This window comes from Rhinatrema bivittatum, chromosome 12 (genome assembly GCF_901001135.1).
Source record: "Rhinatrema bivittatum chromosome 12, aRhiBiv1.1, whole genome shotgun sequence".
In the NCBI taxonomy this organism is placed as follows: Eukaryota; Metazoa; Chordata; class Amphibia; order Gymnophiona; family Rhinatrematidae; genus Rhinatrema; species Rhinatrema bivittatum.
The window spans coordinates 36,124,705-36,151,323 of NC_042626.1; the positions used below are offsets into that span (position 1 = coordinate 36,124,705).

At 42.5% G+C, this 26,619-nt stretch overlaps 1 protein-coding gene across 3 annotated transcripts in view; it reads left to right on the forward strand.

Moving 5' to 3' along the window:
• LOC115073978 (opioid-binding protein/cell adhesion molecule homolog) overlaps window positions 1–26,619 on the forward strand; it is a 1,138,013-nt gene that overhangs the window by 1,040,813 nt on the left and 70,581 nt on the right. For all 3 annotated transcript variants that reach the window (XM_029572998.1, XM_029572996.1, XM_029572997.1), the window contains one exon: window positions 16,467–16,592. In XM_029572998.1, the coding sequence (XP_029428858.1) occupies window positions 16,467–16,592 (126 nt within the window). The remainder of the gene's footprint in view (window positions 1–16,466; window positions 16,593–26,619) is intronic.

Genomic DNA, 26,619 nt, shown 5'->3' on the forward strand with positions numbered 1-26,619 from the left:
CTCATTACCATTTTGTCATTTTTTTCCCTTCTTTTCCTATTCTCTTTATTTTAATCATTCTGTATATTACTTTGGCAACACCTGATCCAAGGGGATTCACAGACAAGGCCTAGGCTGAAGCTTCTGTCTTGCGTAGGCCTAGGCCATGGTAGATCATAGCAACCTTGGTATCATGCCAATAAAGTTATTTGAATGTGATGGGTGAGGCTGACCCCCCCCCCCCCCCCAAAAAAAAAACAAAAAAAAACTCTCCTCCTTATCTTTTATCCCCTTTCCAGATGTGCTTTTTTCTTCCCTTCCCTTATTTATTTTTAAACTCTTGATACTAGGTTGCAACAGTATCTTCTGCCTTCTGTCTTAGAAACATAGACTGTGATGGCAGATAAGGACTGTAAGGCTCATTTAGTCTGCCCAATTTACTTCCTGTTACAATATCATAGATCTCAGCTTTCTCTTCATTTCACACAAATAAGGATCATTCTGTGCTGCAGTGCTTATCCCAGGTTGTCTTGAATTCTATTACAATCCAAATCCTCCCAGGCACCGGCTTAAACTGACGCCTCGTTAGAGTGACTATGTCAAAATGAATAGGATGAACCAGGCCTGGTTTTAACCCCCATTGGTGGCATGAAGATTTAATCCTGACAGGCTATAGAGCAATACAATTACTCATTCCCAGTGTACCTAGATGGGGAGTAAGAGCAGGGCGAGGAGGCAGAAGAGCAGAAAGCAGGGATGGTAACGTGATTCAGTTTCTGGAGGGAGGTCCTGAACCTTCCATTTGCAATCAGCAATAGGGGTATGCAGCCAAAAAAGCTTTTTTGTTGTTGTTGTTTTTTCGTTGTTTAACATTTTAGCACCCAGTACATTTTTATTAGCACGCATTAAATTCCATTTCATTTGCACTATTTTTCATTAGTACTAAAAAAAAAAAAAAGAAGAAGCAAAACAAACAAATGCACCTGCCTAATCAGCACTACAAGTACTAGCATGCATTAGGAGAAGCGGAAATCAAAAAAACCAGGATTGTCATGTCCCTGACACATGGTAGGGAAGAAGGTGCATAGACTTAGGAAAGATAAGATGAAAACTCAGGGAATAAAGGGTGGAAGGAGTTTAAAAAATAGAAGACCCTGAAAAGAATAAAGTAACCCAAACAGTAATCTCACAGCCCCTAATAATTTTGCACTATAATAATTCCTTATTAATGTAAAAATATACTGGAGTAGGTCCATACATAGTACTATTCCGTATGAATGCCTTAACAATATCAAATCCTTTTCATTTCATACTACCCTGCAGCATGTCAGATTCACATTGGTTAATGTTTTGCAAAAAGAAAGCTGTGTCTGTCTCCAATGCAGTATATTCAAAACTTAAGTGGACCAACCTCATGTAGCTTCCCTCCTCAGGTTCTACAGTGTAACTGGTGTCACGAGAGAGCGGACCCCGCTATAAATTAGAGACCATTGATTGGACTGGATTGCTGCGTCCACTCTCTGCTAACTTGGAGTGCCTTCTTGTTATCCCTGGACTCCACCCACAGAATTTCTCAAGCTCCACGGTAATCAAAAAAACCACACTTAACAAATCATTTAGGCAAAATAAGAGCAAAGCATAGAACATAGAAACAATGGCGCAAGAGAATATCTCCAGAATTTATCTCTAAAAGTGAATAGTAAACACACACAGCGAGTACGGATTGGCTAAAGCAAAAGTGAGAGGTGGGTCACTCCTAATAACAGAACAACCAATCCTCTCATATTATTTCATCATAACAGCTGTTATTATCGTACTCCCCCTGTATATATGTATATACATCTCTCTGTGTTCTCCCGTTTTTCTCCACTATTGTTGAGTCATTAGAATGTAATATCATATCATATATACCCGCCATATTTATTCTTTTACCATTAACTCCCACCCCCCCTCCAAGTTGATACTCTCCCTGTTCCATGTATTTTTATGTTCTGTTCTATGTAAACCTATATGATTTATCTACAAATACCGGTATGTAAAAGCTGTTAAATAAATAAATAGTCCCTCTTATTTAGAAGTGCACTTCAGTTATAATCCTGGTACCAGTTCAAACTTCAGCCCTTTGTGCTGTAATGTATTCTTTACCCTTAATTCAGAAGCATCTCCTTTCTTCATTGGGCATAGGAAATTTTCACCAGCTGCTCCTAAGGCTTAATTGTTAAATCTTTACATTTGCATGTCTGTGGCGAGAGACTACAGGGGCTACTTGAACTTCAGCTTTCTTCCACAAGGGTCCTTTTCTACTGACCCCCCACACATTAGTCAGGCCCGGATTTAGGCATGGGCACATACCTGGGAACTCTCGAGATTTCTATGCATTGTAAATATTTTTTAAATATTTTTTCTCTGTTCAGTTAAATTTAAATTTTAACTGTATTTGCCCTATTTACTATGTATGTTCTGAGTTCTATGTATCGCCGTTCAGGCAATTTTCTGTTCCTTGTAAACCGGTTTGATTTGTATTTAATGCAGGAAGATCGGTATATAAAAACCAAAAATAAATAAATAAATAAATAAATTTCACCCTGAGACTCGGGGAATTTGCATCAGTTGCAGGGTCTCAGGGGAAACACTAGGGGGCCGATGACATGCAGTGCGGTCAGCCAAGCGCAGTTTAACCGGCAGTTGGACGCGGGTTGTATAGGCACTACCCAATCCCCTTATTAGCGCCCCTCCACAACGTGCATCCAACGTGGGGCAAAACTAATAGCGTTCATCACATGCAAATGCATGTGAATGAGGCTATTAGCTATTCACTCCGAATGCAAAAAAAAACCAAAAACTGTGCGTCTAAGATGCACATTTTTGCGCTCAGAAATTAACAAATGCCCGGAGCAGGCGTTAATTGCTGAGCACTCCCAAAAGTTGTATAGAAAAGCTGAAAAAACAGATTTTCTGTACATCCTCCTTCTTAATATCATTGCGATATTAAGCAAGAGGAACAAAATCTTTAAAAAAGTTTTTAAAAAAGAAGTTTAAAAAAAAGCACCGGCGTTCAGGTTCAGGAAATGGACGCTCAGTTAACAATCGTCCGTTTCCTGAACCCCTGGCTGTGCGACAATTAGGAAAATGGACGCCGACCCTAGTGCCTCCTTGATAATGCAACCCTTAATTTAAATATTGCATGGCGCCCCCAGGAGGGGGGTGCCTGGGGGCGTGGTAGGAAAATGGGCGCTGAATGTTCAGCACCAGCTTTCAGCACACATTAATTGCATCGGTCCCTAGAAATCTCAGGGCCTCACTGTATACAGCTCAGCCACTCCCCTTCCTCATTAAGCCCGCAGAGAACAGCAAGCCTGGAGTAGACACTGCAAACAGCATGTGGGGAGAAACTGGAGAGGGGCTGCCATACACACAAACCTCAGTCTGCAGCTGTGATTCCAGGACTTGAGGATCACTCAGCTAAGAGTAGAGTGAGGATGCATAAGTCATGGAGCCGAGACTCATAGGGGGAGGCAGCAAAGAGAGTGCTGGGGTGAGGGAGAGACGAAGGGAAGTGAGGGGATGACAGGTGATGGTGATGGGCGGGAGGGGGAAAGAAAGTATGGATTAGTTGGGTGAGGGGGCATAAGGGAAGAGAGAAAACTGCTACATATTATTTCATTCCTTCACCCTCCCCCCCTCCCCCCAAATCCTCTGCTAATCAGCAGCAATCTCAGGGTGACCACAACTCAAAAGTTCCCAGGAATGCATAGGCAAGTGTCTCCGGTGCCAAATTTTAATAGGCGCCGGAGCGTTGCCTTCTGTCATGCCTCTATCAGGAACTGCCTCTGAGCCGCGGCAGCCCTCCAATCCAGCTCCAGCAGGAGCAGGAACACTTTAAAATGGACGTGTAGCACCGGGCCTCCAGTTTCCCGACCCGCTCTCAAGACCCTGCAGTGCCCCATCCCTCACACGTGTTTCCATAGTAACAGGAAGCCCATGTGAATGGAGGAGGTGGAGCACCGCAGAGCCTTGAGAGCACTAAGGGAGGCTGGAGGCCCAGCAATACATGTCCATTTTTAATGTGTTGCTTCTACTGCTGCGGCTGGAGTGGGATCCCTCACTCCCTCTCCTTCACATCCCCCCCGTACTTCTTCTGTCTGATGACTTCGCTGCGGTAGGGGCCTGGCATCAGTGACACCCCCCCCCCCCCCCCCAATTGCCTATGAGAGCCAAATATCTAAATCCGGCCCTGACTTTAGTCCTGCAGATCCCGGCCAAATATACGGGATAATTGGCTGTGTGTGTGTGTGTGACTCTCTCTCTCTCTCTCTCTCTGAGCAGGCTACAATGAAAGGGACTGTTTTACTCAAGTAAATACTTTTTAAAATCAGGCCCTAACCGTGGAAGTCTGTGTGCCCTGATCTAACTTTCAGCTCATTGTTATAATCTTGAACCCAACTGCGAAACTGGTACTTGGCTCACTCACGTGCCAGACCCTCTCCCATTTTATGTGCCCTCCCGGGGAGGGTTACACACTTTATTTAATCTTCATAAATACTTGAAATTTTCTACTCTATCCCCTACTGTTTCCTCCTTTCCTCCAGAAAGTTCATTGTGTGTGCCTTACGCCTCCCCATGTAGAGGGTTGCAGGTTCTGTATGATGATTCATTTTTGTAGCCTTTCCCTGGACTGTTTCAACCTTTTCCAGAGGTATAGTCTCCTAGAATAGAGCACACAATACTCAAGGTGTGACCTCACTAGAGACCTATACAAGAGCAATATTATCACCTCCTTTTCCTGCAGGTGATATCTCTCCCTATGCACTTCAACATACTGCTGCTTTAATTTTCCATGATGACTTTCTTTAGCATCACGATGACTATGTAACGCCTCTTCTCATCACCTACTTTGCTTTCCTGTCCATTTCTGCATGCAGTTCTAGCTTCTCTTTCTCGTCTATAAGTGCATTCACCCTGCACCTTTTCGTTACCTTCTTTTCTCTCTCTCACTTAAACCCTTCCTTGTGAACTCTGTTCATTGAGCAAGTTGCTGTTATCTGTGGCTCTTCTCCTCCACCTCCAAACTCCTGACACCACACTTTCCACTTTGCTGTACACCGTATGCCTGGATTAAACTTCCTGAGTCAGCGCGTCATGCTCCCTCTCTGGCCATATTCAAATCCAGTTTAAAAACTCATTATTTTGAAACTGCTCTTAAATCCTAAGCACTTCTCTGTAATACACCTCTTACAGATTCTTGTCGGTCATGTATGTTTGTCTTGAGTAGATTGTAAGCTCTGTGGAGCAGGGACTGTCTCTTTTGTGTGTCTGTACAGTGCTGCGTAGTGCTTTAAAAATGATCAGTAGTATTAATTTTCCCTTCTGCTTTATTACACTGATGATCAACACTGGGTCATTTAAGATAATTACTCCTGGGTCTGTTTCCTCTTTGACAGTTGTCAGTTCTTCTTCTACTTGATACGTGGCTAATGGATTTTTGTACATCGGTTGCAAAATTTTACATCTGTGTGCCCTGAAGCGCAGCTTCCAAATTTCCTCAGATTACCTTTCTTTTTTTTTTTCTATCTACCCTGTTACAGATTTTTTGTGTCTTTTGCAAAAAATCATATTTTCCTTCATGTCTTCCTGCATCATCATTAATAAAGATATCAATAAGAACCAATCTGAGTACTGAGTTACCCTGCTCATCACTTTACCTTTACTGGAATGGACTTCATTGGCCACCAAGTTGTGTTTTTAAGCCAATTCTTCATCTAGTTAACAGCTTTCTGTCTTACTCGCATAGGAAGTAAGCCAAGAAGTGGCTGAATACTCAGTGGAACTTATCTTCTGCTGAACATACTCAGATGAAGTTATCCAGGTAACTCTACTGCTCCCTGGCTTACTGAATATTTGGAGAAAAAAAAATGTCCTTGGCTGCACAAGTCGATCCCCTCGCCCTCCTCTCAAGTTTAAAAAACAAATGACACGGGCTGAGTGTGGCACCATCTCCAACCCATCCTGCCACCCGAACCCTCAAAGGCCTCCCTGTACCCCAGTGGGAGACAGAGAGGCTCTCGCTTCATCCCATGAGGTGAATATCTAAGTGCCAGTAGCTTTCAGCCATCCCAGCACTTAGATATTCGTTTTATTCACATTACTCGAGCCAGGATGGGTTCCTTCACTGACAGCTGACCAATCCTCTTCTGAACAGAGTTATGAAGGTTGCAGTCAGCACCTCCTTAAACTTTTGCAGTATAATGGAGCTGCACTCTTTGGAGACCCATGGCTTAATTAAACTGCTCTCATCTGTGTAAGTTCTTTAACCACATCCCCCTCCATAAATGGATTTGTGATTGTTTTGCTGTCATGTATCCTCTGTACCCTGCCTTCGGAACATCACCTTCCTGCAGATACTGAGCAAAAGATTTCTGCTCATCCCCTCTCCTTGCTACTCCAGTTTCTCCTTTTATCTTTACTATTCCCCTTTTGGATTTATTGTCTTTATATTATACATCTAAAGAAGGTTTTTATCTCCCCCTTATAATGAATATCCTACACAGTCTGGTACTGCAGAATGTCACTGTAGAATACTTGTAAGCTTTGCAACATCCTTTGTCCCAACTGTGTCTGTGACATGTAGCATTTCGTTGGCAGAGATCTTATATAAGTGGGAATGTTCAAACTCAGCAGACTGGAAATGATCAGGCCCAGAGCAGAAATGAAGAATTGATTTAGCAAAGAATAATAAGGAAGAAAAAAAAAAACCCCTTCTGATGCAAAGTTTGGAACAGAGTCTGAATTCCAGATGTCAGGTACCAGGTGCAAATTATACACTCATTATCCAAATCATTAGCAAAGGTATAAAATCACAGCCTAATGTACAATGTTATTGTCATGGGGATTGGGGGTGGGGGGGGGGGGGGGTCACTTTATAATTTAATATTTTGGAATGGTTTCTGCCAAGGATTCTCCATGAGTATTACTTCACTTAGACACAGCCATCCCACTGGGGTCATTCCCGGAGAACTTCCAGAATTAGAGATCCCTGTCTGATAGGGTTTGTTTCGGTTTGCTTTTTTTTTTTTTTCTAGAGGGTGGTGGTGGAGGTTCAGGATTTGGTCCGTTTAATGGTTATTTCAGATTGGTTCATTTGCAGAACCAAATAAGCATTAAATGACAAAAACAAACAAAAAAAAAAAAAACCCCACCGCACATGGTCCCTGCCCACCCCCTTACCCCTTCCGTAGCTATGATCCATGTCGAAAAGCAGCAGGAGCAATCCCCAGTTGCTCCTGCTAGGCTCGTTTGCCTTTTAAAATGGTGCTGGACTCTAGATTGGCCAGCACAATGTTGGTTTCCAGTCTTAAATTAATATGGCAGTAAAGCAATATGGCCGAAAAAGACGTTTTTAGGGCTTTAAAACTTGGTCAAGTTGCTCTTATCTGAGTTCTTTTCCTCCACCGACAACTCCCAACTCCACACTTTTTGTATGGCTGCTGCTTTTTTAATGGGGAACCAGCAGGGCAGGAGCAACTGGAGATTGCTTCTGCCCCTTTTTAGCGTAGACCACAACTATGGAAGGGGCCAGAGGGTGGCAAGGGTTTCTGGGGGCCATGGGGACGCATGTTTTTGTATTTATTTTTTTATTTTCTTGGCATTGGCAAATTGTGCACGCTATTTGCCAATAATGTGCGCAATTTGCTGAAATGAAACCTTCCCCCCCCCCAATATTCAGGTTTTTTTTGGACCAAGTAGGCTACTGGTTTGTTTGAAAGAAATTGAACCAAAAATTGCCATTTTGGTTCAGATTCCTTATTCATTTCAAACAAATGCACACGTCTACTGTCTGTCACTAACGTAGACCGAGGGAGCCCATAGCTTATAGTGAAGATCCTCCCAATCTGGTTTCTGCATGCACCCAACAAATATGGAAAATATTTGCCGATTACAATTACAGACAAATCCTATAGACCAGTGATAGTTAATATAGCTCACCTTTGTCATACAATAAATCACATTATGATGCTGTTTTCATTACAACCTTAAAAATATAAGTGGGGTTAACCCCACTAAGGTCTGCATATTAACAAATGTGGTGGTGTAGAAGTGTCCCATGTGACTCCTAATTCATAGATTTAACATCCGTGCTACAAACATCTGAAATACTGTAAATCAGTGCTGATTTCTGCTTGCTATCATGTCATGTAGATTTCCCAAGGAAATATTTTTCCAGTTGACAAACATACTATTTTAAATGTCACGAAGTAGAGAGAAAAAACAAAAAATGCACAGCTCGCAAGCTGCAAAGGATCATTACTAAACGGTCTAGTTGAGCTCTTGTGGACTTGTTGACAGAGATGCTGCCTCCTTCAGTTCAGCAAGCATTGCATTGCACGAAAGCGAAGGTGAGAGAGCCAGGAGGGTCCTGGGAGACTCAATTTCTGCATCTGATGTATGGTGTCCCACCTGGCTCAGAAAAGAGCACAGACCTGTTGCTGACACACAGCTGAACCTTATTCATCTGAAGCACTTCCCGAGATAATGGCACAGGAGTCTTTGCTAATGTTTCGGTCGACTTCCTCTTTGCCACACGGATTTCAAAATCTTTTCTTTTATAATAAGAGGATTTCTTTTTTTTTTTTTTTTTTAGTATTCAGCTGTCTTAGCAACTCAAACACTTGTTACAAGGATTAATATAGCACAGAGTAGCAACCTTTCATTATCATACCATGCATTACTTTAGAAAAAGGTTTTATTTGTGGCGTGTGTTTAAAAAGACCTGAAGCTTGAGTTCGGAGAGGGAATCTGTTTTTTGTTTTTTTTTCCCCCAGCTAAACGGTTTTAGATATTCCACAGTAAGCAGCCAATGAGGTGGCACTTTGAAGTGCTGGCAAGCTGTTTCTTTTCAGCAGGTTTTAATTGCTTTTGTTATTGTTGTTGGGGCTATTTATGGTTTAGGAGCTTGCCATGTTATTTATGAGATGGAATTATCCGGGCAGAGACTAATACGAATCACTTAGTCTGCTATAGAATATACTAGACAGACACTGTAATGTTTTAAAAAGCTGTAATTGGAGTGCTAACATCCTGAGTCCTATCTTTGACAGTAATCATCCTTCACAGTTGTTATAGCCTCTGTCCCACCGGTCTAAGCAGGCTAAGGGGCTCACTGGGGGGATCCTGGGTCCACCTTTCGACCCATGCCCCCTGATTCCTTTCCCAACAGGGGAGACAGGTGAAGCCTTCCAAGGCCCTAGGTTTCCCGTAGAGGTTTTCTGCTTCCTCCAGTGACAGCAGCACACTGTGCACAATCGGCTGTTGTTCAAAAATAAATCTTTTTACTGAACACTTGATTGCAGGTGAAATTCACACTTTAAAATAGTGCACTTCAATGCAGAAATAAAGTTCCAAAGAAAATCCGAGAGACGGTCACTGGTACATCTGAACTCCCACAAGGGATGATCCCTGGGCACCACCCGCAAGACGGATGCAGGCTCCTTCCAAGTAGGAAACCGGAAACTCCTCCTGTGATGATGCTTTCCTTTCAGGAGCGGTTCTGGAGGACCTCCTCCCTGCATAGCAGCCTTCCCTCTGATTCCCCATAACGAAAATTCACTACTATTTTTGTTTTGTCTACATGGCACTAAACCAGCAATATTCCTTTGAATTCACTTTCTCCAATTCACTGAAGAAGTCTCTCTCAGACAGATGAGGAGTAGGGGGACTGACTCACTTTCGTGAGACTGCTTCCTTCAGATATCTCAGAAGTCCACTCTTGGACCCCAAGACAAACCTTCCCTATTCCTAAAGTCCTGGGAACCTCAACCTTGGGACCTCCAGCTGACCCACTCAGGACAGGAGAAAGGAAAAAAGGAGACGGAACCCTGAGCCAGACGGCTTCATGAGTTTTGTTAAACCGCTCATTTCAGATAAACACCTCCTAATTAGCGAAGGACTGTCAAACGCACCACCATGCTCCTGGACATTGAAAGGGGCAGGAGGAGATGCCCACTCACCTCCTGCCCCCTCGACCATCTCTATAAGACGGCACTGAGGCCAATGCTATTTTGACATCATTGTTGTGCCGGTATCATGGCTGTCAGTGCTATTTTAAAGAGATGACCAAAGGTTCGGAAAGTGAGTGGGCATCTCTCCTGCCCCGTATATTGGCAGGAGATAGCTTAAATGAAATACACATTACACAAAATGGTATTAGTGGAAAAAAACTCCCTCCTCTTCACAACCCTCTCATTTGTCACATCAACCAAGCAGAATCAATTTATAGGGACTGATGTAATAATGATGTAATAAGCCCTGCAGAGGAGTTTTTAGTGTACAGTTTAATTAGCATGCTAAAAATGACATTAACATCAGAGGTATTAAGTTAATGATAAGTACTGTGCACATGGTAGTTACAAAATGTTTACTAAAAATGTAAAGCAACAAAGAAAACGTTGGCCCTAGACTGCAGCAGCAGCCTTTATTTCAAATGTAAAAGGTATTGGGAGGGTGAGAGGGTTAGGGTTGAGCTGGGGGAGTGAAGGAGGCACAGAAGGGCTCAGTCTTCAATATTTTGCTGGAACCAAGGAATGGGTAGGGGAACGGGGAGGCTGACCTTGACCCCTTGAACTTGTTAAATAATTGGTATCAGAAGGGTCTGAGGGGAAAGTGGAGGCTCAGCCCAGCAGGGCTCCTGTTTTTCGCACAGGTGGAAGGGGCTTTGTTTCAGGCTGCGGGATGCTATTATTTTTTGCTTTGTCTACATGGCCTAAATTTATCCAGTCACATGAAGTTGGTGCCCTGCTAGTGAGACCACAGAATATCTTGCATTGAGGCAGCCTTAGACCTGTGTTAGATTCAGACATGGCCCTACCCCTGAGGATCCGGATGGATCCTCTCAGGGCTGAAAAGGGGTTTCTGAGAAATGCCCCAGTGTTCAACTTGATGACTGAGGGCTATACAGTGGAAATGGAAGGTGAAGCTCCACCTCTGTAGGCTAGGCCTGGACTCTGAGCATGGAATACCAGTCACAATGATGCTGCTTATCAGTACATTCTTGTATATAATGCTTATAATCACTGCCTTTTTCAGAATATATAAATTTATATACTCATTTGCCAGTATCTCTTTTGTGTGTGTGTGTCTTATTTCTGCCGGGTAATACAAGGCAATCCTCAACTACAGTCTCCATAATTTTGCTTTGCTTGATATTTACTAGAGGATGCTCACTGATTCAGAGGATCGCTGTGGCTCTACTGTAAGATCCCACTGCAAGGTTCAGTCCCCACTGCCTCTGACAGGTGGTTGTGATCTAGCTACCGAAACTGGTGACAAGACGTTCCTCTAGAGTACCATCAGAACCGAAGAGAGAGAGAAAGAATGTCTCTCTACCTGTGATGAGGAGGTGGAAATGGATCTGCCTGCTCCCAAATAGCAATCCATGAACTTCTGTGCATTACTAGAAAAGTAATCTCTTAAAGCAGTAAAAAGATGGGACCAGAAGGCAGGTGAATGAGTTTTCCTTCATCAGGTCACCCCTTTCCAGATTCTGGTATGTACTGGATAGTTAGATGCAAGCAGTAAAAATAGTTTGTGAATTAGTTGGTCAAATTAGTTTGGCACCTTTTTTTTTTTTTTTGGAAAGAAACGGGGGATTAATTGTGAAGTTCTGGATCAACTTGGTGGGCATCCACCTTGGTTTTCTGCAGATATGCTACACATTTTTAGGGATATTGCTGAAATCTAAGGCAACAAAATCCAATAAAAAACTTTTGCTCAGATCTCAGCTAAAATCTAAATATATTTTTCGGTGTGAGTCAAACTCGCACAGGGCTGAACTCTGCCTTGTATTAATTTGAATCACCTCAGTGCAATTAATGCTTGCTATCACCATTGTAGAAGATAAGGCCATCTCTGTACAGTCTTTAGTTTTCAATTTCTTATGGGATTTGCTTCTATTAAAACCTCCCATCAAGCCTCCCTGTGTCATAGGACCTTGATGTGGTACTGCCCCAGTTGATGAAATAGGCTCCTGTGAGCTGAAGTGCTTGTCCTGGAAGGTCATACGGTATTTTGGGTGGTGGTCACTTTGATACACAGTGAGCTCCAGGCCATAGTGACCTCTTTACCCTATACAAAGGATTTTTTGTTTATAATAGAGTGGATCATGACATACAACCTAAGTTTCTGCCTAAGAAAGTGCTGGACTTCCACCTTAATCATTTAATCTTCCCCCCAACAATTTTACCTACCTAGTACAGTAGGACACATGTCCACAAAGGTGAACAAGCCTTACACAGTCTGAATTGCAAAAGAGCTCTAGCTTTCTATCTGGGCTGATTGAAGCCCTTTGGGGGGGGGGGGGGGGGCGGGGGGATTAATTTTATAACTCCTCACAGAGCAGGTAACTTTAAAATGAGCACGTGTGTGCCCACATATTTTATTTATTTAAGTTTATGCACGAGCACACATACGCAGGAATTTTATGAGTTTTAGACTTTTTAATTAACAACAGAAACAAAAACAGGATAAAACACAATTCAGCATTTTGACAAATCAAGGATCAGACATACATATCAGGATAAACAAGATAAATAGTTATCCACCGGGGCCCAAGTTTTCACACATTTGAATAATACGCCACTACGTTCAACAGCTATTAACTCATACTTATGAAGAAGCGTTAAAGTATTCCAACACAAATTGAAATCTAATACACTATTATTTTTCCAATGTAATAGGAACCAAATAAAGAGTAACAGAGAGCATGAAATCAAATAACTTACATTCCTATTTAGAAAATACAGATCATTAGAGATTTCAAAAGCACCACCTGAAACGTCCAGGACTGGTTCAAATGGAAAATGCTACACATTCGTTGCCAAATAGATGACCAAAAATTAGTTAAGTTCCCACAGTAAATAATAAATATAACATACGAGAAAAAGTTCCTCTATCCAATTTACAAGACCAGCTTTATATATTCCCTTCAGCATTACATTTTCCCACTTTTACTGTGGTCCAAACAGCTCGTTGAGTTATAAAGAACATCGCTGAAGTAATTAAGGTGGATAAAGAAACCCTTATAGATTTTACCCCAAAAAAAGGCACCACTGAATGTCCTCCATCTCTCTGGAGCATTCTTTCTCCCGCTCCTCAGTACCCAAACATCTCTTAGAAAAATGTTGTTTCATCAATTTCTAAGAGTCCGGTGCTGGCTTAGCAGAGGCCCATATCACTTCACAAATTTACCCCAATTTAAGCTCATACAATAAATCTGTTAACACTACACCGCTCGACAGAATACAATGCTTCAGTTGCAGCCATCAGAGATATTGATGCGCTGTAATGTTCAAGTCCTGCTGTAATAAAGGAAAAAATTTCAACGTTCCACCAGAGAGCAATTGATCTAAATACCAAATCCCTCTTCCCTGTCACAACTTCCATTTCAAAACTGATTTATTTATTGAAAGAGTGGATTAAACTGTATGGGCATTTTACGCAAAGATTTCCAAGAAATCCCCAAATTGTTATAAAAAATTCAGAATGCCTTTAAAGTAGCTATCTGAACCTGAAATCCCTATTTAGATGCCTTGTCAAAGACATTCCATGTAAGAGATACCAGGGTATCAGGACTATTAAGCTCTTTCAAAGGACAATCACCTTGGATCCTCATCTGCATAATCCTCCTCAACCAAAGATTATCTTGGCTCAATAGAAAGGCAGCCTGATAAGACTCAAAATCTGGAATGTTAACCCCGCTAAATCCTTGGGAAGCTTCAACTTGTGAAGAGCAATTCTGGGAGGCCTTGTCCATCAGCAAAGGGAGCATATTCCACACATAATTTACCTTAGGAACTACAATCTTCTTAATTGCCTCTAACCTACCCCACCAAGACAAATACAAGGGGGACCACCTACAGACTAAGGGGGTCATTCATCAAATCACGTTAGGGTGTTATCGCGGGCGTTAGGACCCTATCGCATGCGATAAATATCGCATCACAAAATGCATATGCAAATTCGAAAATTTTATTCAAGTGGGAGGAGTTTGGAATAAATAGAAACAAGGGCTGTTTAACGTTGCACGCGATAACGTAACACACGCTATCGTGGGATTTTTCACTGGAAATAACTATACCTTTTTCCTGAGTGTTATGCCTGCGATAGCTGTGCGTTATGGCCAAAATGGGATTTATCGCAAATCCTGTTTCGGAAGAGGGAGAAGGGGAGGGGAGGGAAAAAGAGAGAGAGAGCCTCTGTGGAGGATCTGTGATTTTGAACTCTTTATACCACTGTAAGAGGGGACATTATGAACTCAGGGTGAGGTTTGTGGGGTGAGTTGAGATTTAGGGGGCAGTTTTACATCCACAAACTGAAAATGGCCTTATTGTCACATTTTACTCAGTTAAAATGAATGCACATCCCTAATAAAAACTTGTTAGCATTTAGAGCCTTGAATTTGATTGGCCAAACCTATATTCAAAATCTGCTACAGGAGTACATTCCACAGAAGATGAAGTCATCAAGGGCTGCTTTTTTGAAAATTATACTTTTGAGAGCGGCAAGACTCTCTCATATGCACCAGAGAGCCTTTTCTTGCTATTTGCCTAGGCTATGAAATTTTATTATTTATTTTATTTATTTAGAGCTTTTTTATACCGGCATTCATGATACAATCATATTATGCCGGTTTACAGATAACAAGGGGTGCAGTAACTTCGTACATATAACAAGTGCATAAGAAACAATAAAGTTACAATATAACTTTGCCTACTGAAATTTGGCACACTGGAAGTTTAATAGGTTTTTAAATTTGTAATCTTTGTTTTCACAATGATGATAATAGTAGTAAAACTTATAGGTCTATATCAGACTAAGCATAATCTGGTTATCTTTTTGTTTATGTGGATATTTGCAAAGCATGGGAGAGATTTTAAAACCTGTTTAAAACCTGTTTGGGTCTGTACTTTTAAGATGAGAGCTGTCAGTATAATTTGATGGCAACGACATCTAGGGTTTGTTTTTTTTGTTTGGGGATTTATTTTATGCTTGATTACCAGGAAAATTGGTGGTTATATTAATTATATGAGTATTGTTTTGCATTAATATGTTTATTTTGTATTGTATGTATTTTAAAATATTATTTATTTTGTTACAGTTTTTTGATTGTTTATTTTGTAATATGTTATGTGAGCTAGTTGCTTGCTTATGAAAGTAATTTTCAAAGAGTTATATAGGGGAGGTACATAGGAAACATGTACATGTATAAGTTACTTTATAAACCTCGAGCATGCACAAGTACTTGCAGTATTGTGTGCAAATGTTAATAGGGAAAAGTGGAATCTGCTGGGGGCATTCCAGGGCGGGGTTTGGAAGTAAGCACACAAGTTGCTATTTTGAAGATGTATACGCACATACGTTAACAGACTTGTCTATACATTTTTACACCTGCTAACTGACATGCACATTCAGACTTGACTTTTGTCATTAGTTTTTGAGTGAGATGCCTGAGTGAATGGGGGGGGGGGGGGTGTTCATGGTGAAGTGCTGGAGGGTCTCGCTGAACGTGACCACATGGGTGAAAACTGGCGGAGGTATTGGCGAACTGGTGATTCCAAGTACTCATGCAAGTATTTTCAAAGCTGGAGTACACAAATACTTCATAAAATTCCTGCCTCCGCCTTTATTTCTGGTTATAATGTGCAAATTATTACTGTTACTGAGCATGTAAAATATGCACAAGTCTTTTCATAAAATGGATAGAGAAAAGTATTCATGTTTCTGTATTAGAAATCTACACATAAGCAGCTCTTGCTAGCTACGTAGCTTCTAAAATGCTAGCATAAATCTTTGTGGGCCCACTTATGCGTGCAAACAACGAAGTGCGAACAGATTTGAAAGCTGGGCTCTCTCAGCGCATAATAAATAGGGATGCGCAGAGACTTCTTTTTTTTTTCCCCATTTCAGGATGGGGGGTGTCTTATTTGGGTTTCAATTTGTTTCTTTTGGTTCTTTTTCTTTACTGAACCAAAATAAACATTAAAAATAAATGTAAAAGAGACCGCCCCCCCCCCCCCATGTCAAAAAAGAAATGGTGACAGCCAGCCCTGAGGCCAGCACCATTTAGTTGCACAGCCATACAAACACAAGGGCCATACAAGCAGATGTTGCCGGCCTCTGAGTCGGCCAGTTCTATTTTCCAGCTGGGAGCCAGAGGGGCAGGAGAGACTGCGGCTCACTCCTGCCTCTTTCTATTAGGCGAGTTGACAGGACCCCGGCAAGAAGTGAGGTACCTCTTGGGGAAGCGGGGGTTAATTTTACATTTTTTTGGCAGCTCCAAATGAAAGACAAGGGGGAAAAAACAAAACAAAACTGAATTTCTGGGGAGGATAGGAAGATGTTTCCTCCACGTTTTTCATTTTCTTTAAAAACGAATGCACATCCCTAGTAGTGAAATGTTCAGTAATTCAGTGCTCCCCTCCTCTTTGTCCCTGCAGTTCCACCTCAGATACTGAATATCTCAACTGACATCACGGTGAACGAAGGCAGCAGTGTAACGCTTCTCTGCCTGGCCATTGGCAGACCTGAGCCCTCTGTGACGTGGAGACACCTTTCCGGCAAACGTGAGTGAGATTTGGGGAAGCGGAAGGAGGTTCGGAGGTATGTTGTGAAGGGCTGGCTTCCTAGGCCTACTAACTCCTCCCATTCCATGGCTTTCATAGAGAGGAACCCGCACAAGCTTTTGCAGGCCTTAGCTTCCTAGTCCCACCCACCTTTGTAGTAAGGAGAACGCAGACACCAATGAGCTGACGTGCCCTTGCACTTGGCAGCCCTGAATCTGTATAGGTAACTGAAAAGGCAGCAGGAGATGCAGATACAAGTTGGGCTTGAGCTTGAACCTGGCATATCTGAGCCCAGTTCAAGTATGACAAGCTTGGGTTATTTCTCCCTCACAGTTTTTTTGGGGGAAATTTGACAGAATCTGGGGGAAGATCTGCCCTGATTTGTTTTGCAGATTTCCTGTAGGTTCGCTGACTTCTGGGAATCATTATGCTATCTTCCCACTGTGATACTCTTCAAATCCAAATTGAAGGGATCTGCTAGAACTTAAATGTGGATTTGCTGATTAAAGAGGTTTCCATCAGATACTTTCTTTTTGTGGAGGAGAGAGGGCGGAACAAGTTCAAGAAGATACATTTGATGAACCTGTGAATTTTGTTTAAAAGTTTGCACATCTGTAGAAAGCAGATAAAAGGCCAACAGGGGATTTTGGCTTTACATGAAAATTCCTTTTCTATTTCTCGAATAACAATTGGGGGAAGCAAAACATACAGAGACATGGCTTTGGGAACACTTTGTATGAAGAGCAGATGTGGGTCCTGACATTACATACTAAATATATGCGTTGCGTCTGTGGATCCTTGGACTGGGGTGAGATTGGCTCCGCTGGTAGGGAGGGGCCCGGCAGGTTCTCACTGCGCCAGCAGGCAGACTCTGGTGTGATGGAGATTGGGGTGAGGCTTCACCTGTACCAGCCCTCGTCCCCCTCGGGTTGAGCCTTTTGGTTTCGGGGCCAGCAGAACTTAGACGAGGGTCTCTGGGAGTAAGCAAGGTAGCGGAGTCCAGGACCAGACTAGGGTCAAATGGGTCCAAACAGAGGAAGGTGGCAGGCAGCAATGAGGTGAGACGAGGGTCCAAGCAGAGATCAGTACCAGTTTTCCTCTTCTTTTCCTTTCAGATTATTTATTTATTGAAATTTTGAATAATTCTACAAAGCAAAAATACCTTGCATAAGGTAGCAAACACTTGGTACAAATACATGTAAGCAAAAGGAAAAATGCAGTATCAAAAGAAACTTCCAATATTAAATCCAACAAAACGAAATGGGGAAAGTAGTAATCAAAATGGGAAAACCAAGTAATATTTAAAGAAACTGCTGGGCATGCACTCTGTTTAATACACATAATTCCTCGCTGACTCACATTAGGGACAGAGGGAGATAACTAATCTTTTGGAGACCAAAAAAGACTGAAGTTGTTCGGAGCACAAAAAAAATAACAATCATTATTAAATTTATTTATTTATTTTTAACTTTTTATATACCGACATTCAAATGAATATCACATCGGTTTACATTCAACAGGGGTAACAACATAAGCGAAGGACCGGAGAAATAAAAGTTACATCTAACAGGGGTTTCAAAGGAACCGGGATGAGGAAGGAGAGATAGGAAGAGCTAGAGAGAGAAGATAAGTGGGTAGATTACCCGGAACTATATTACATCACCATTACACATGTACAGGGATATCTTAACATAAAAGAAGCTTGTAACAATATTGTAGCCTGTTTTAAGAAAGAAAACCTGTGCGCCTTTCCTTTGTTAATCTGGATAAATCCGGAAACATTCTCACAGGCTGATCGTAGAAAGGGGAAGTTAGATTTCTGAAGTAAAGACATCATCACTTTACTCAGGTCGGCCTCGGACACAAAGGAAACTAATAAAGTTCCCCTCTCTAGAATTTCAGGTCCAGAGTTCTCCAAATAGTCAAGTTAAAAGGTGAAGAATGGAGAGGCAAATTTAACACAGGGACACTGCAAGGAGAAACAGGCTAAAAGTACAACTTATTTATAATGGGAATTGAATCAGAATTTCAATGTTACACCTTCAGAAAATATTTCCTCAAAGTCATCAATGGTTGCACTCCAATAATTTTGGGAAAATTGTGAATACAAATGTTAAGATGTCTGGAATTATTCTCCAAATATTCCAAACATCTGGAAAGAGCAACCCGCTCCGTAATCAGGGAACTAGTCATGATCTTAATTTCTTGAATATCCTTTTCTAGACCAGTAATTTTGATCACTTGCTTTCTTAATTCACTCCCAAGCTGTAAAGCCATAGGCTCCAAGGAGGAGGTTAGGGTGTCAATCTTTTCACAGTTATTAATGGGCTTTCCAAACTGCATCACCAAATCCCACAGTGAGTCTAATGTAAAGATCTTCAGCTTAGGTAACAAAAGGAGAAACTCGGCCCTCTGAGCCAAATCCCTGGACATGGTAGCCGACAACCCTGGGACCTCCACTGAGAAAGTTTCCTCCATTATCTGCAGGCATGTCTGTTGTTCCTGGGTCGCCCTCCCGAGATAATCGCTCAAGGCAGGTCAATGCTGCTCAAGGATGCCGAGAACTCAGCTGCCCCCTCCTGAGCTGGTGCTGCTCTGACCTCATCAGGCAGCGACAATTCCGGCAAGCTGAGAGAATCGTGTCTGTGAGCCGGAGGGAAACGATGGACTGGAGGACTAAGGGAGACCTCCTCACCAACAGTTGCATCAGGGACTTCTTCCCTCTCTAAAGCAGGGACCCCCACTGCTGACCTGGAAGTTTAAGTCAGGGTCTGGAGGGAAGCCCCGACTTTCCCTTTGTGCTTAATCCAGGTAATTCACAAGAAAGGAAAAACACATGCTGAGCAGCCTCATGTCTGCCATGATCATGTTCCCCTTCTTAATTTGACTCACAAGTGGAGAAGCTCCTGCTGCACACTTCCCTTGGTAGCAGAACTTTGTATGTAAGGTGATACCTTTTTATTGGAGAGCTAAAAGCTAGTCATGGAATGTATTAAGCTAGTCCAATAAAAAGGTATCACCTTACATACAAAGTTATATATGTATATATATATGTGTATATATATATATATATATATATATATATATATATTGTTTTGTTTGTGTCAATTTCCTTCAAACTTCATCAACTGAAACGATAATTCCCAGTAGACTAAAGAGTCTATTTATACTACTTTTCTATAGGAAACCTCTACATTCCTTCTGAGGTCCCTCACAGACTACTCCAGGCATTCACTGTCCGAAGACCCAGAGGCTCTGTCCTTGAGTCCTGGATCTTCTGTAGAATGAAAGAGTCCACATACTTCTACAAAACCTCAGGCACCACCACTTGGGTTTTGTTTATATTACACTAACTTTAGTTACATAACCTCCTTAGTGAAGACGTGTTTCCCTGGTAAAGACCTTTGGGTGTCCTCACACTGATTGGAATGTAAGTGTATATGGGGAGTGAGGTGTGTATATGTGTTAGTTGGTATGCGAATGGGCTGTATGCGTGTGGGGGGTGGAGTATATGGGCTAGTGTTCATGGGGAATAGGTTTGAGGTATGTGTGGAGAGGAGAATGGGTATTTGTGTGTACAGGGATATAACTTGTGAAGTTTGAGGGTGTAGGGATATGATTTGGGAAGTGAGTGTATGTAGAGGTGTGAGTATGTGGGTAATGGATATAAGGGTTTGCCTTGGAGGTCTGTATGTGTGTGTCTTGTGTGTGGAAGGTGCAAAGGGTTTGTGTGCATAGGGGTGTGACTTGAGAGGTGAGTATTTGGTGGTACAAGTGTGTGGGTGGAGTTGTGGCAGTGTGCGTGTGGATATGGTGGTGTGGGGAGTGGGGTATGTGTGAATGGTGTATGTGTGTGGGAGAGCTTGGCAGTATGGGCTAGAATGTGTGGAGATGACATAGGGGGTGTGTTTATGTAGAGGGGATGAGATAAAGTGGGGTGTGTTTATGGTGTATATGCAAGGAGGAGCTATTGGCCGGTAGGGGAGGGTATCTTGGAGGGTATTTGAAGGGGGGGGGGGGTGACATGGGAAGTTTTGGAGGAAGTGAATTGGAAGGTGCCATCCTTCATCAGCTGCTTCCGGCCTTTTTTCTGTCTATCAGCATTCTATAGCCTCTAAAGTTCCAGGCTCCAAAAATAGTGACCGGATTTTTCTGATTTTCAAACTCATCTGAGATATTCACATTTTCTTCCAGCATGTCAAATTGGTTAATTTCCATCCCTTCTTTGGAGTGTTATGTTACCCCAAAACAGACAGACATGGGGCCACTTTCACATACATTTTTCCAACATTCCATATATAGGAAAATATAAAAATGCCAGAATGCATTTTTAACCAAAGATGAGTACAGAGCATGCCCATTCCTCCTGACTTCTGTAGATAGTTCCTGACCACCACAGTCATCAGTGCAGAGGAGCAAACATATAATCTCTACTCAAAGGGTATGTAATTTTCATCTTATTCTCTACTTACTTTAAAATACACATTTTGAAGGTTGATATTAGTGCACTGTTCCCAGGTGGATCCTGGAGTTTGATATTTGTATGCAGTGTTTATGTAATAGAGGATGATGGCTACATGTGCAATACACTGTATGGAATAAGAAAACTCCTGTGGGTTATTTCCAAGTGTCCCCTACCCAGTTTAGATTTTAAAATGCAGGTACTGCACAGGAAAGTCTTTCAGGCATCTGTCAAATTTCAGAAATTTGCGATAGTGGGAGGAGATGTGTGGTGTTGTACATGGCAAATTAGTTAGAGTACATAATGAGAAAGCTACAGGCTAATACCATGAATCCAAAATCCAGCCTGGTTGCATGTGAACTAATAACTTCCTGCTTCTGTATCCTCCACTTTGAAATTTTAAAAAGTGTATTTCAGTTGTTCCAGTACTGAGCAATTGATTCAGAAGACCCTTTTCATTACCCTGGCAAAGCTATCAGGAAACTCCTCCAGATTTCATCGTTTCTCCATCGACAAGCAGTATGAATCAGCCACATATGTGAGGTGATGTCTTTCGATGGCACTGACATACAGGAAAAGCTTGGAAAAACCCAAGAAGAGTCTTCAGAGCATGCTCAGGGTTTCTCATTCAGCTGCTACCACACAAGTCTTCCTCAGTAATTTTTCATCTGAGCTATTGCACACATGTCAAAGCCTCTCTTTCTCTCTAGTAATTTAGAGGTCCATATTCAGAGGCATTTAACCGGATAACTCACAAGTTATCCGGCTAAATGCCGACTTTTGAATATTTTGGGCACCTAGTATCCATCCATACTTTAGCTGGATAATGCAAGGGCGTTTTGGGGTTATTTCTGGAAGGAGCTAGGTTAGCTGCATGTATGATCCAGATAACTCTGATATTCAATCAGAGTTTTCTGGATAACGTATACAGCTTACTCTGATCGTGCCATAGAGCTGTCCTAAAGTTAGCCAGATAAACTTTATCTGCCTATCATTAAAATAGCCATCTATATTAGAGTGGATGCACTACTGAATATTCCAGCACAGTTAGTCGGATAGGTTTATCTAGCTAACTTTGGAATCTAGCTAGTGACTGAATATGGACCTCTTAGGAGACTCATCCAGCTAAGCAGTGGCATTTCAATGTCTGGCCATGTTCAGGAGCCACCACTTAGATGGATAACTATTTATCCGGCTAAGTGATGGGTGGGACGAGGTGTACCGGGGAGGAGCTGCTTATCCATGGGTATACATGTGTTAAGACGTTATCATGATAGTCTTGTGTTATGGAGAAAATATTTTTAGGGGAGCAAGAGAGAGAGAGCCTCTGAATAAAGTCAGTCTGACATGCTCTATATATGTACCACTGTAGAGGGGCACCTTGAATTGGGGTAGGTTTTGGAAGGTGGAGGAGGTTTAAGGGGATGGTGTTACAGAAACATTCTGAGGTATTCATAGTAAAATTGACATCACGATTTGTAGTCATTATAATGGATGAAAGTATAAGAAGAGGAGTATATTTATGTTGTATAAAGTTAGATTTGTGGTATACAAAGTTAGACCACCTGGGGTTGATATTTAAAAGCTGGTTGACTAGGTAAATTAGCTGGATAAACTTAACCGGCTAACTTAGCCTGGAAATTCAACTGAATATAACCAGATAACTAAAGTTAGCCGGATAAGTACATCCAACTAACTTTAGACCTTCTCAATAGTGGATCTAACTTAGTCAAAATAGTATGAATATTAATACTTCTCCGGCTATGCTAGCCAGATAAGTAGTTTCTATCCATTATGCCCCTATCCCTCCCACCACTTATCTGGCTTACCATTTAGCTGGATAAGTAGTGGCTGGGATTCTACTCCAGGTACTTCCTGATTCCAAAGAAAACAGGAGGACTCTGTCTCATCCTAGACCTAAGAGACTTGAACAAGTTTATAAGAAAAGAAAAGTGCAAGATGGTTTCCCTGGGGACCCTGTTCCCCCTTTTGCAAAAAGGGGACTGGCTATGCTCCCTCAACCTAAAGGATGCATACATTCATATTGAGATCTTCCCCGGTCACAGGAAGGATCTCCAATTTGTCGTGAGAAAACAGCAACTCCAGTACCGGGTATTGCGTTCAGGCTCGCATCAGCCCTATGGGTCTTCACAAAATGCTTAACTGTGATGGTGGCACACCTCCGCAGGTGGGAGTACCTGTTTTCTCATATCTAGATGATTGGCTGATCAAGAGCATATCTCAGGCAGAGGCCACCAGGTCCATGTGCTTGACCATCTGGGTGTTGGAGTCACTAATGTTCGTTCTCAACTACCCAAACTCCCATCTCAGTCCAACACTTCATTTGGGCTTCATAGGAGCCCTACTAGACACGGCTCAGACCAAGGCCTTCATGCCTCGCCAGAAGCCCGTCACCTTGATAACCATCATGGCAGAGATCCAAAAGAGCCAGCAGGTGTCAGCCTGGCACATGTTGAGGTTGTTGGGCCATATGGCCGCAACAGACCATGTCACTCCCTTGGCATTCGCAGAGCCCAATGGACCCTGAGATCACAGTGGTGCCAGGCCACTCAGAGCCTCCAGGATTGCATCTGAATCATCCCATCTCTCCGGGACTCATTGTCCTGATGGTAGATGCTTTAAAATCTGAAACAGGGGATCTCATTTTGAAGTCCCCCTACGCAAATTGTACTAACCACCGATGCATCTACCCTAGGATGGGCTCAGTGCTCAGGATCTCTGATCCACCCAGTAATGCTCTTTTTAAATCAACTGCCTGGATCTTTGGGAAATCAGGTATGCGCTATGGGCTTTCAGAGATCGGCTGTCCAATTAAGTTGTCCTGATCCACACCAACAACCAAGTAGCTATGTGGTATGTCAACAAGCAGAGAGGTACAAGACCATACATCCTGTGTCAGGAAGTGGTCCAGATCTGGACGTGGGCCCTGTCCCATGGGATAGTGCTCAGGGCCATGTACCTGGCTAGGACAGAGAATGTAGTAACAGACAAGCTGAGTTGAGCCTTCAGACCCACAAGTGGTCCCTGGACCGGAGGGGTAGCGAATTGGGCATAGATCTGTTCGCATTCCCCTGCAACAGAAAGGAGCCTCAGTTCTGCTCCCTGTACAGCTCAGTTAGCAAACCAGCCTCGGATGCTCTCCCCCATCATTGGGGCAAGAGTCTTCTGTATGTGTTTCCTCCTATTCCCTTAGTGGCAAATAATCTCTTGAAGCTTTGCAAGGACAAAGGTGACTATGATCCTCATAGCCCCTCCTTGGCCAAGTCAGGTCTGGTTTCCATTCCTATGGGAGTTGTCCATCCGGAGACTGATTAGTCTGGTGAGTTCACCAGATCTCATCATGAAAAATCAAGGCAGGCTGCGGCATCCCAACCGCCAGGCACTGTCACTCACAGCCTGGATGTTGAAAGGTTAATCCTACAGCTGCTTGATCTTTGTGTCTCGGGACCTGGTGGCATCTGGAAAGCTTTCCATTAGAAAGTCCCATGGACTGAAGTGGAGGAGGTTTTCCATGTGGTGTGAGCAGAGATCCTAGATCCGTTCTCATGCCTCACACAAAAACTGTTTGATTACCTTCTACACCTATTGAAGGCTGGCTTAAAGACCAACTCCATTAGAGTGCAATTGGCACATACCACCAAGGTATAGATGGTACACCCATCTCTGTACAGCCTGTAGTTGTTCGCTTCATGCTGGGTCTGCTTCAAATGAAGCCTCCTCTAAGGTCTTCCGCTGTGTCTTGGGACCTCAACATGGTTTAGCTCAGCTGATGAAAGCTCCTTTTGAGCCACTGCACATCTATGACCTGAAGTTCCTGACCTGGAAGTTCATATTTTTGTGGAAGTCACTTCAGTGCACAGGGTCAGTTAGATGCAGGCCTATACTAAGTTTTATCATGATAGGGTGGCATTGCATATGCATCCTAAGTTCCTGCCTAAGGTAGTGATGGATTTCTATCTTAACCAGTCAATCATGCTGCCAATATTATTTCCTAGGCCCCATTTGTACCAAGGCGAACAAACACTGCACAGTTTGGACTGCAAGTGAGCTTTAGTCTTTTAACTGGAGCGGACAGAAGCCCAGAGACAGTCCATCCAGTTTTTTATTTCTTTTGACATGAATAGGTTGGGCATTGCCGTTGCCAAACAGACACTATCCAGTTGGCTAGCAGATTGCATCTCCTTCTGTTATGCCTAGGCGGGACTACATCTTGATGGTCATGTCAAGGCTCATTCTGTCATTGGTGGCCCACTTGTGAGCAGTTCCTATGGAGGAGAGATCTGCAAGACTGTGACATGGAGTTCTCTCCACACATTTACATCTCACTATTGTCTGGATAGGGATGGCCGACATGACAGTAGGTTTGAGGTATAGAACCCAACTCTCCCATCTAAGGCCTGTTGTTTGGGTTCAGGCTGTCTTCACACTCTGTTACCAATAGCACCATTGTTGTTCTGTTGGTTGATACCTGGTTATGTATCTGTTGGTCCCCTTTTGTGTTGGGGAGCAGCCTGTAGCTAGGGATTCACCCATGTGTGAGGACTACCACCCTGCCTGACCTCAGAGAAAGCAGAGTTGCTTACCTGTAACAGGTGTTCTCAGAGAACAGGATGTTAGTCATCATGAAACCCACCTGGCATCCTGCAAAGTTGGTTTCTCCTCTTTTTTATTTTAATTATAATTCTATGATACAAGACTGGAGTGGGACCCAGCGTAGATGCGTTCTAGAAAATTTGACATAAGTTTTCCGCATCTGGGCTTCATCTGATGATGTCACCCATGTGTGAGGACTAACAACCTGCTGTCCTCGGAGAACACCTGTTACAGGCAAGCAACTCTGCATTATCCTTTCAAGGCAGAAAGTGAGTACCAATGGTAGTATGTAGCATATTTGTAACGTACTCTAATATCTTAGGGTACAAAGGAGCTATTTGATTATATTATTATTAAAATAATATAAATTCTGCCATTTCAGCTTTCCTGTGCTAAAAGACTCCCTTCACATTCCAGTATTGACAGTTACCTAAGCCATGTCCTGACCAACAGTACCAGCTACCATTTCAACACCGTGTCTGCCACATAACTGTTGTGCTTCATTCACTGCTTGCTGCTCCCGCAACTCCTCCACTACTGGGTGGACAGGAACTGTTAACCACAATGTATTGTACAGGGTGGCCCACAGAAAAGTAGCCCGCCTCCAATACCAGTGCATTGGAGGCAGGCTACTTTTCCATGGGGCCACCCTGTATAATGATAGTGTTTTCTATCTGGTATCTAGTCAGCAAGTAAATCACTTTCACTTAGGATCTAAGCTTGCAAAAAGGAAAGGTCTCATAGCCTTGAACCCACCATGACAACTACTCTTACTCATCAATATGTTTTTCCTCTGGAACCATACTATAAATCTTAGCTAAAGACCTCCTTAGAAGTTAATTACTCCAAGAATGTGAGAGAAAGGTGGCAAAGATGAAAAATCAAGGTTATTAATATCTTGCACAATAAATCAGTGAAGGCAAACAAGATGATCCTTACACATTTTGCACA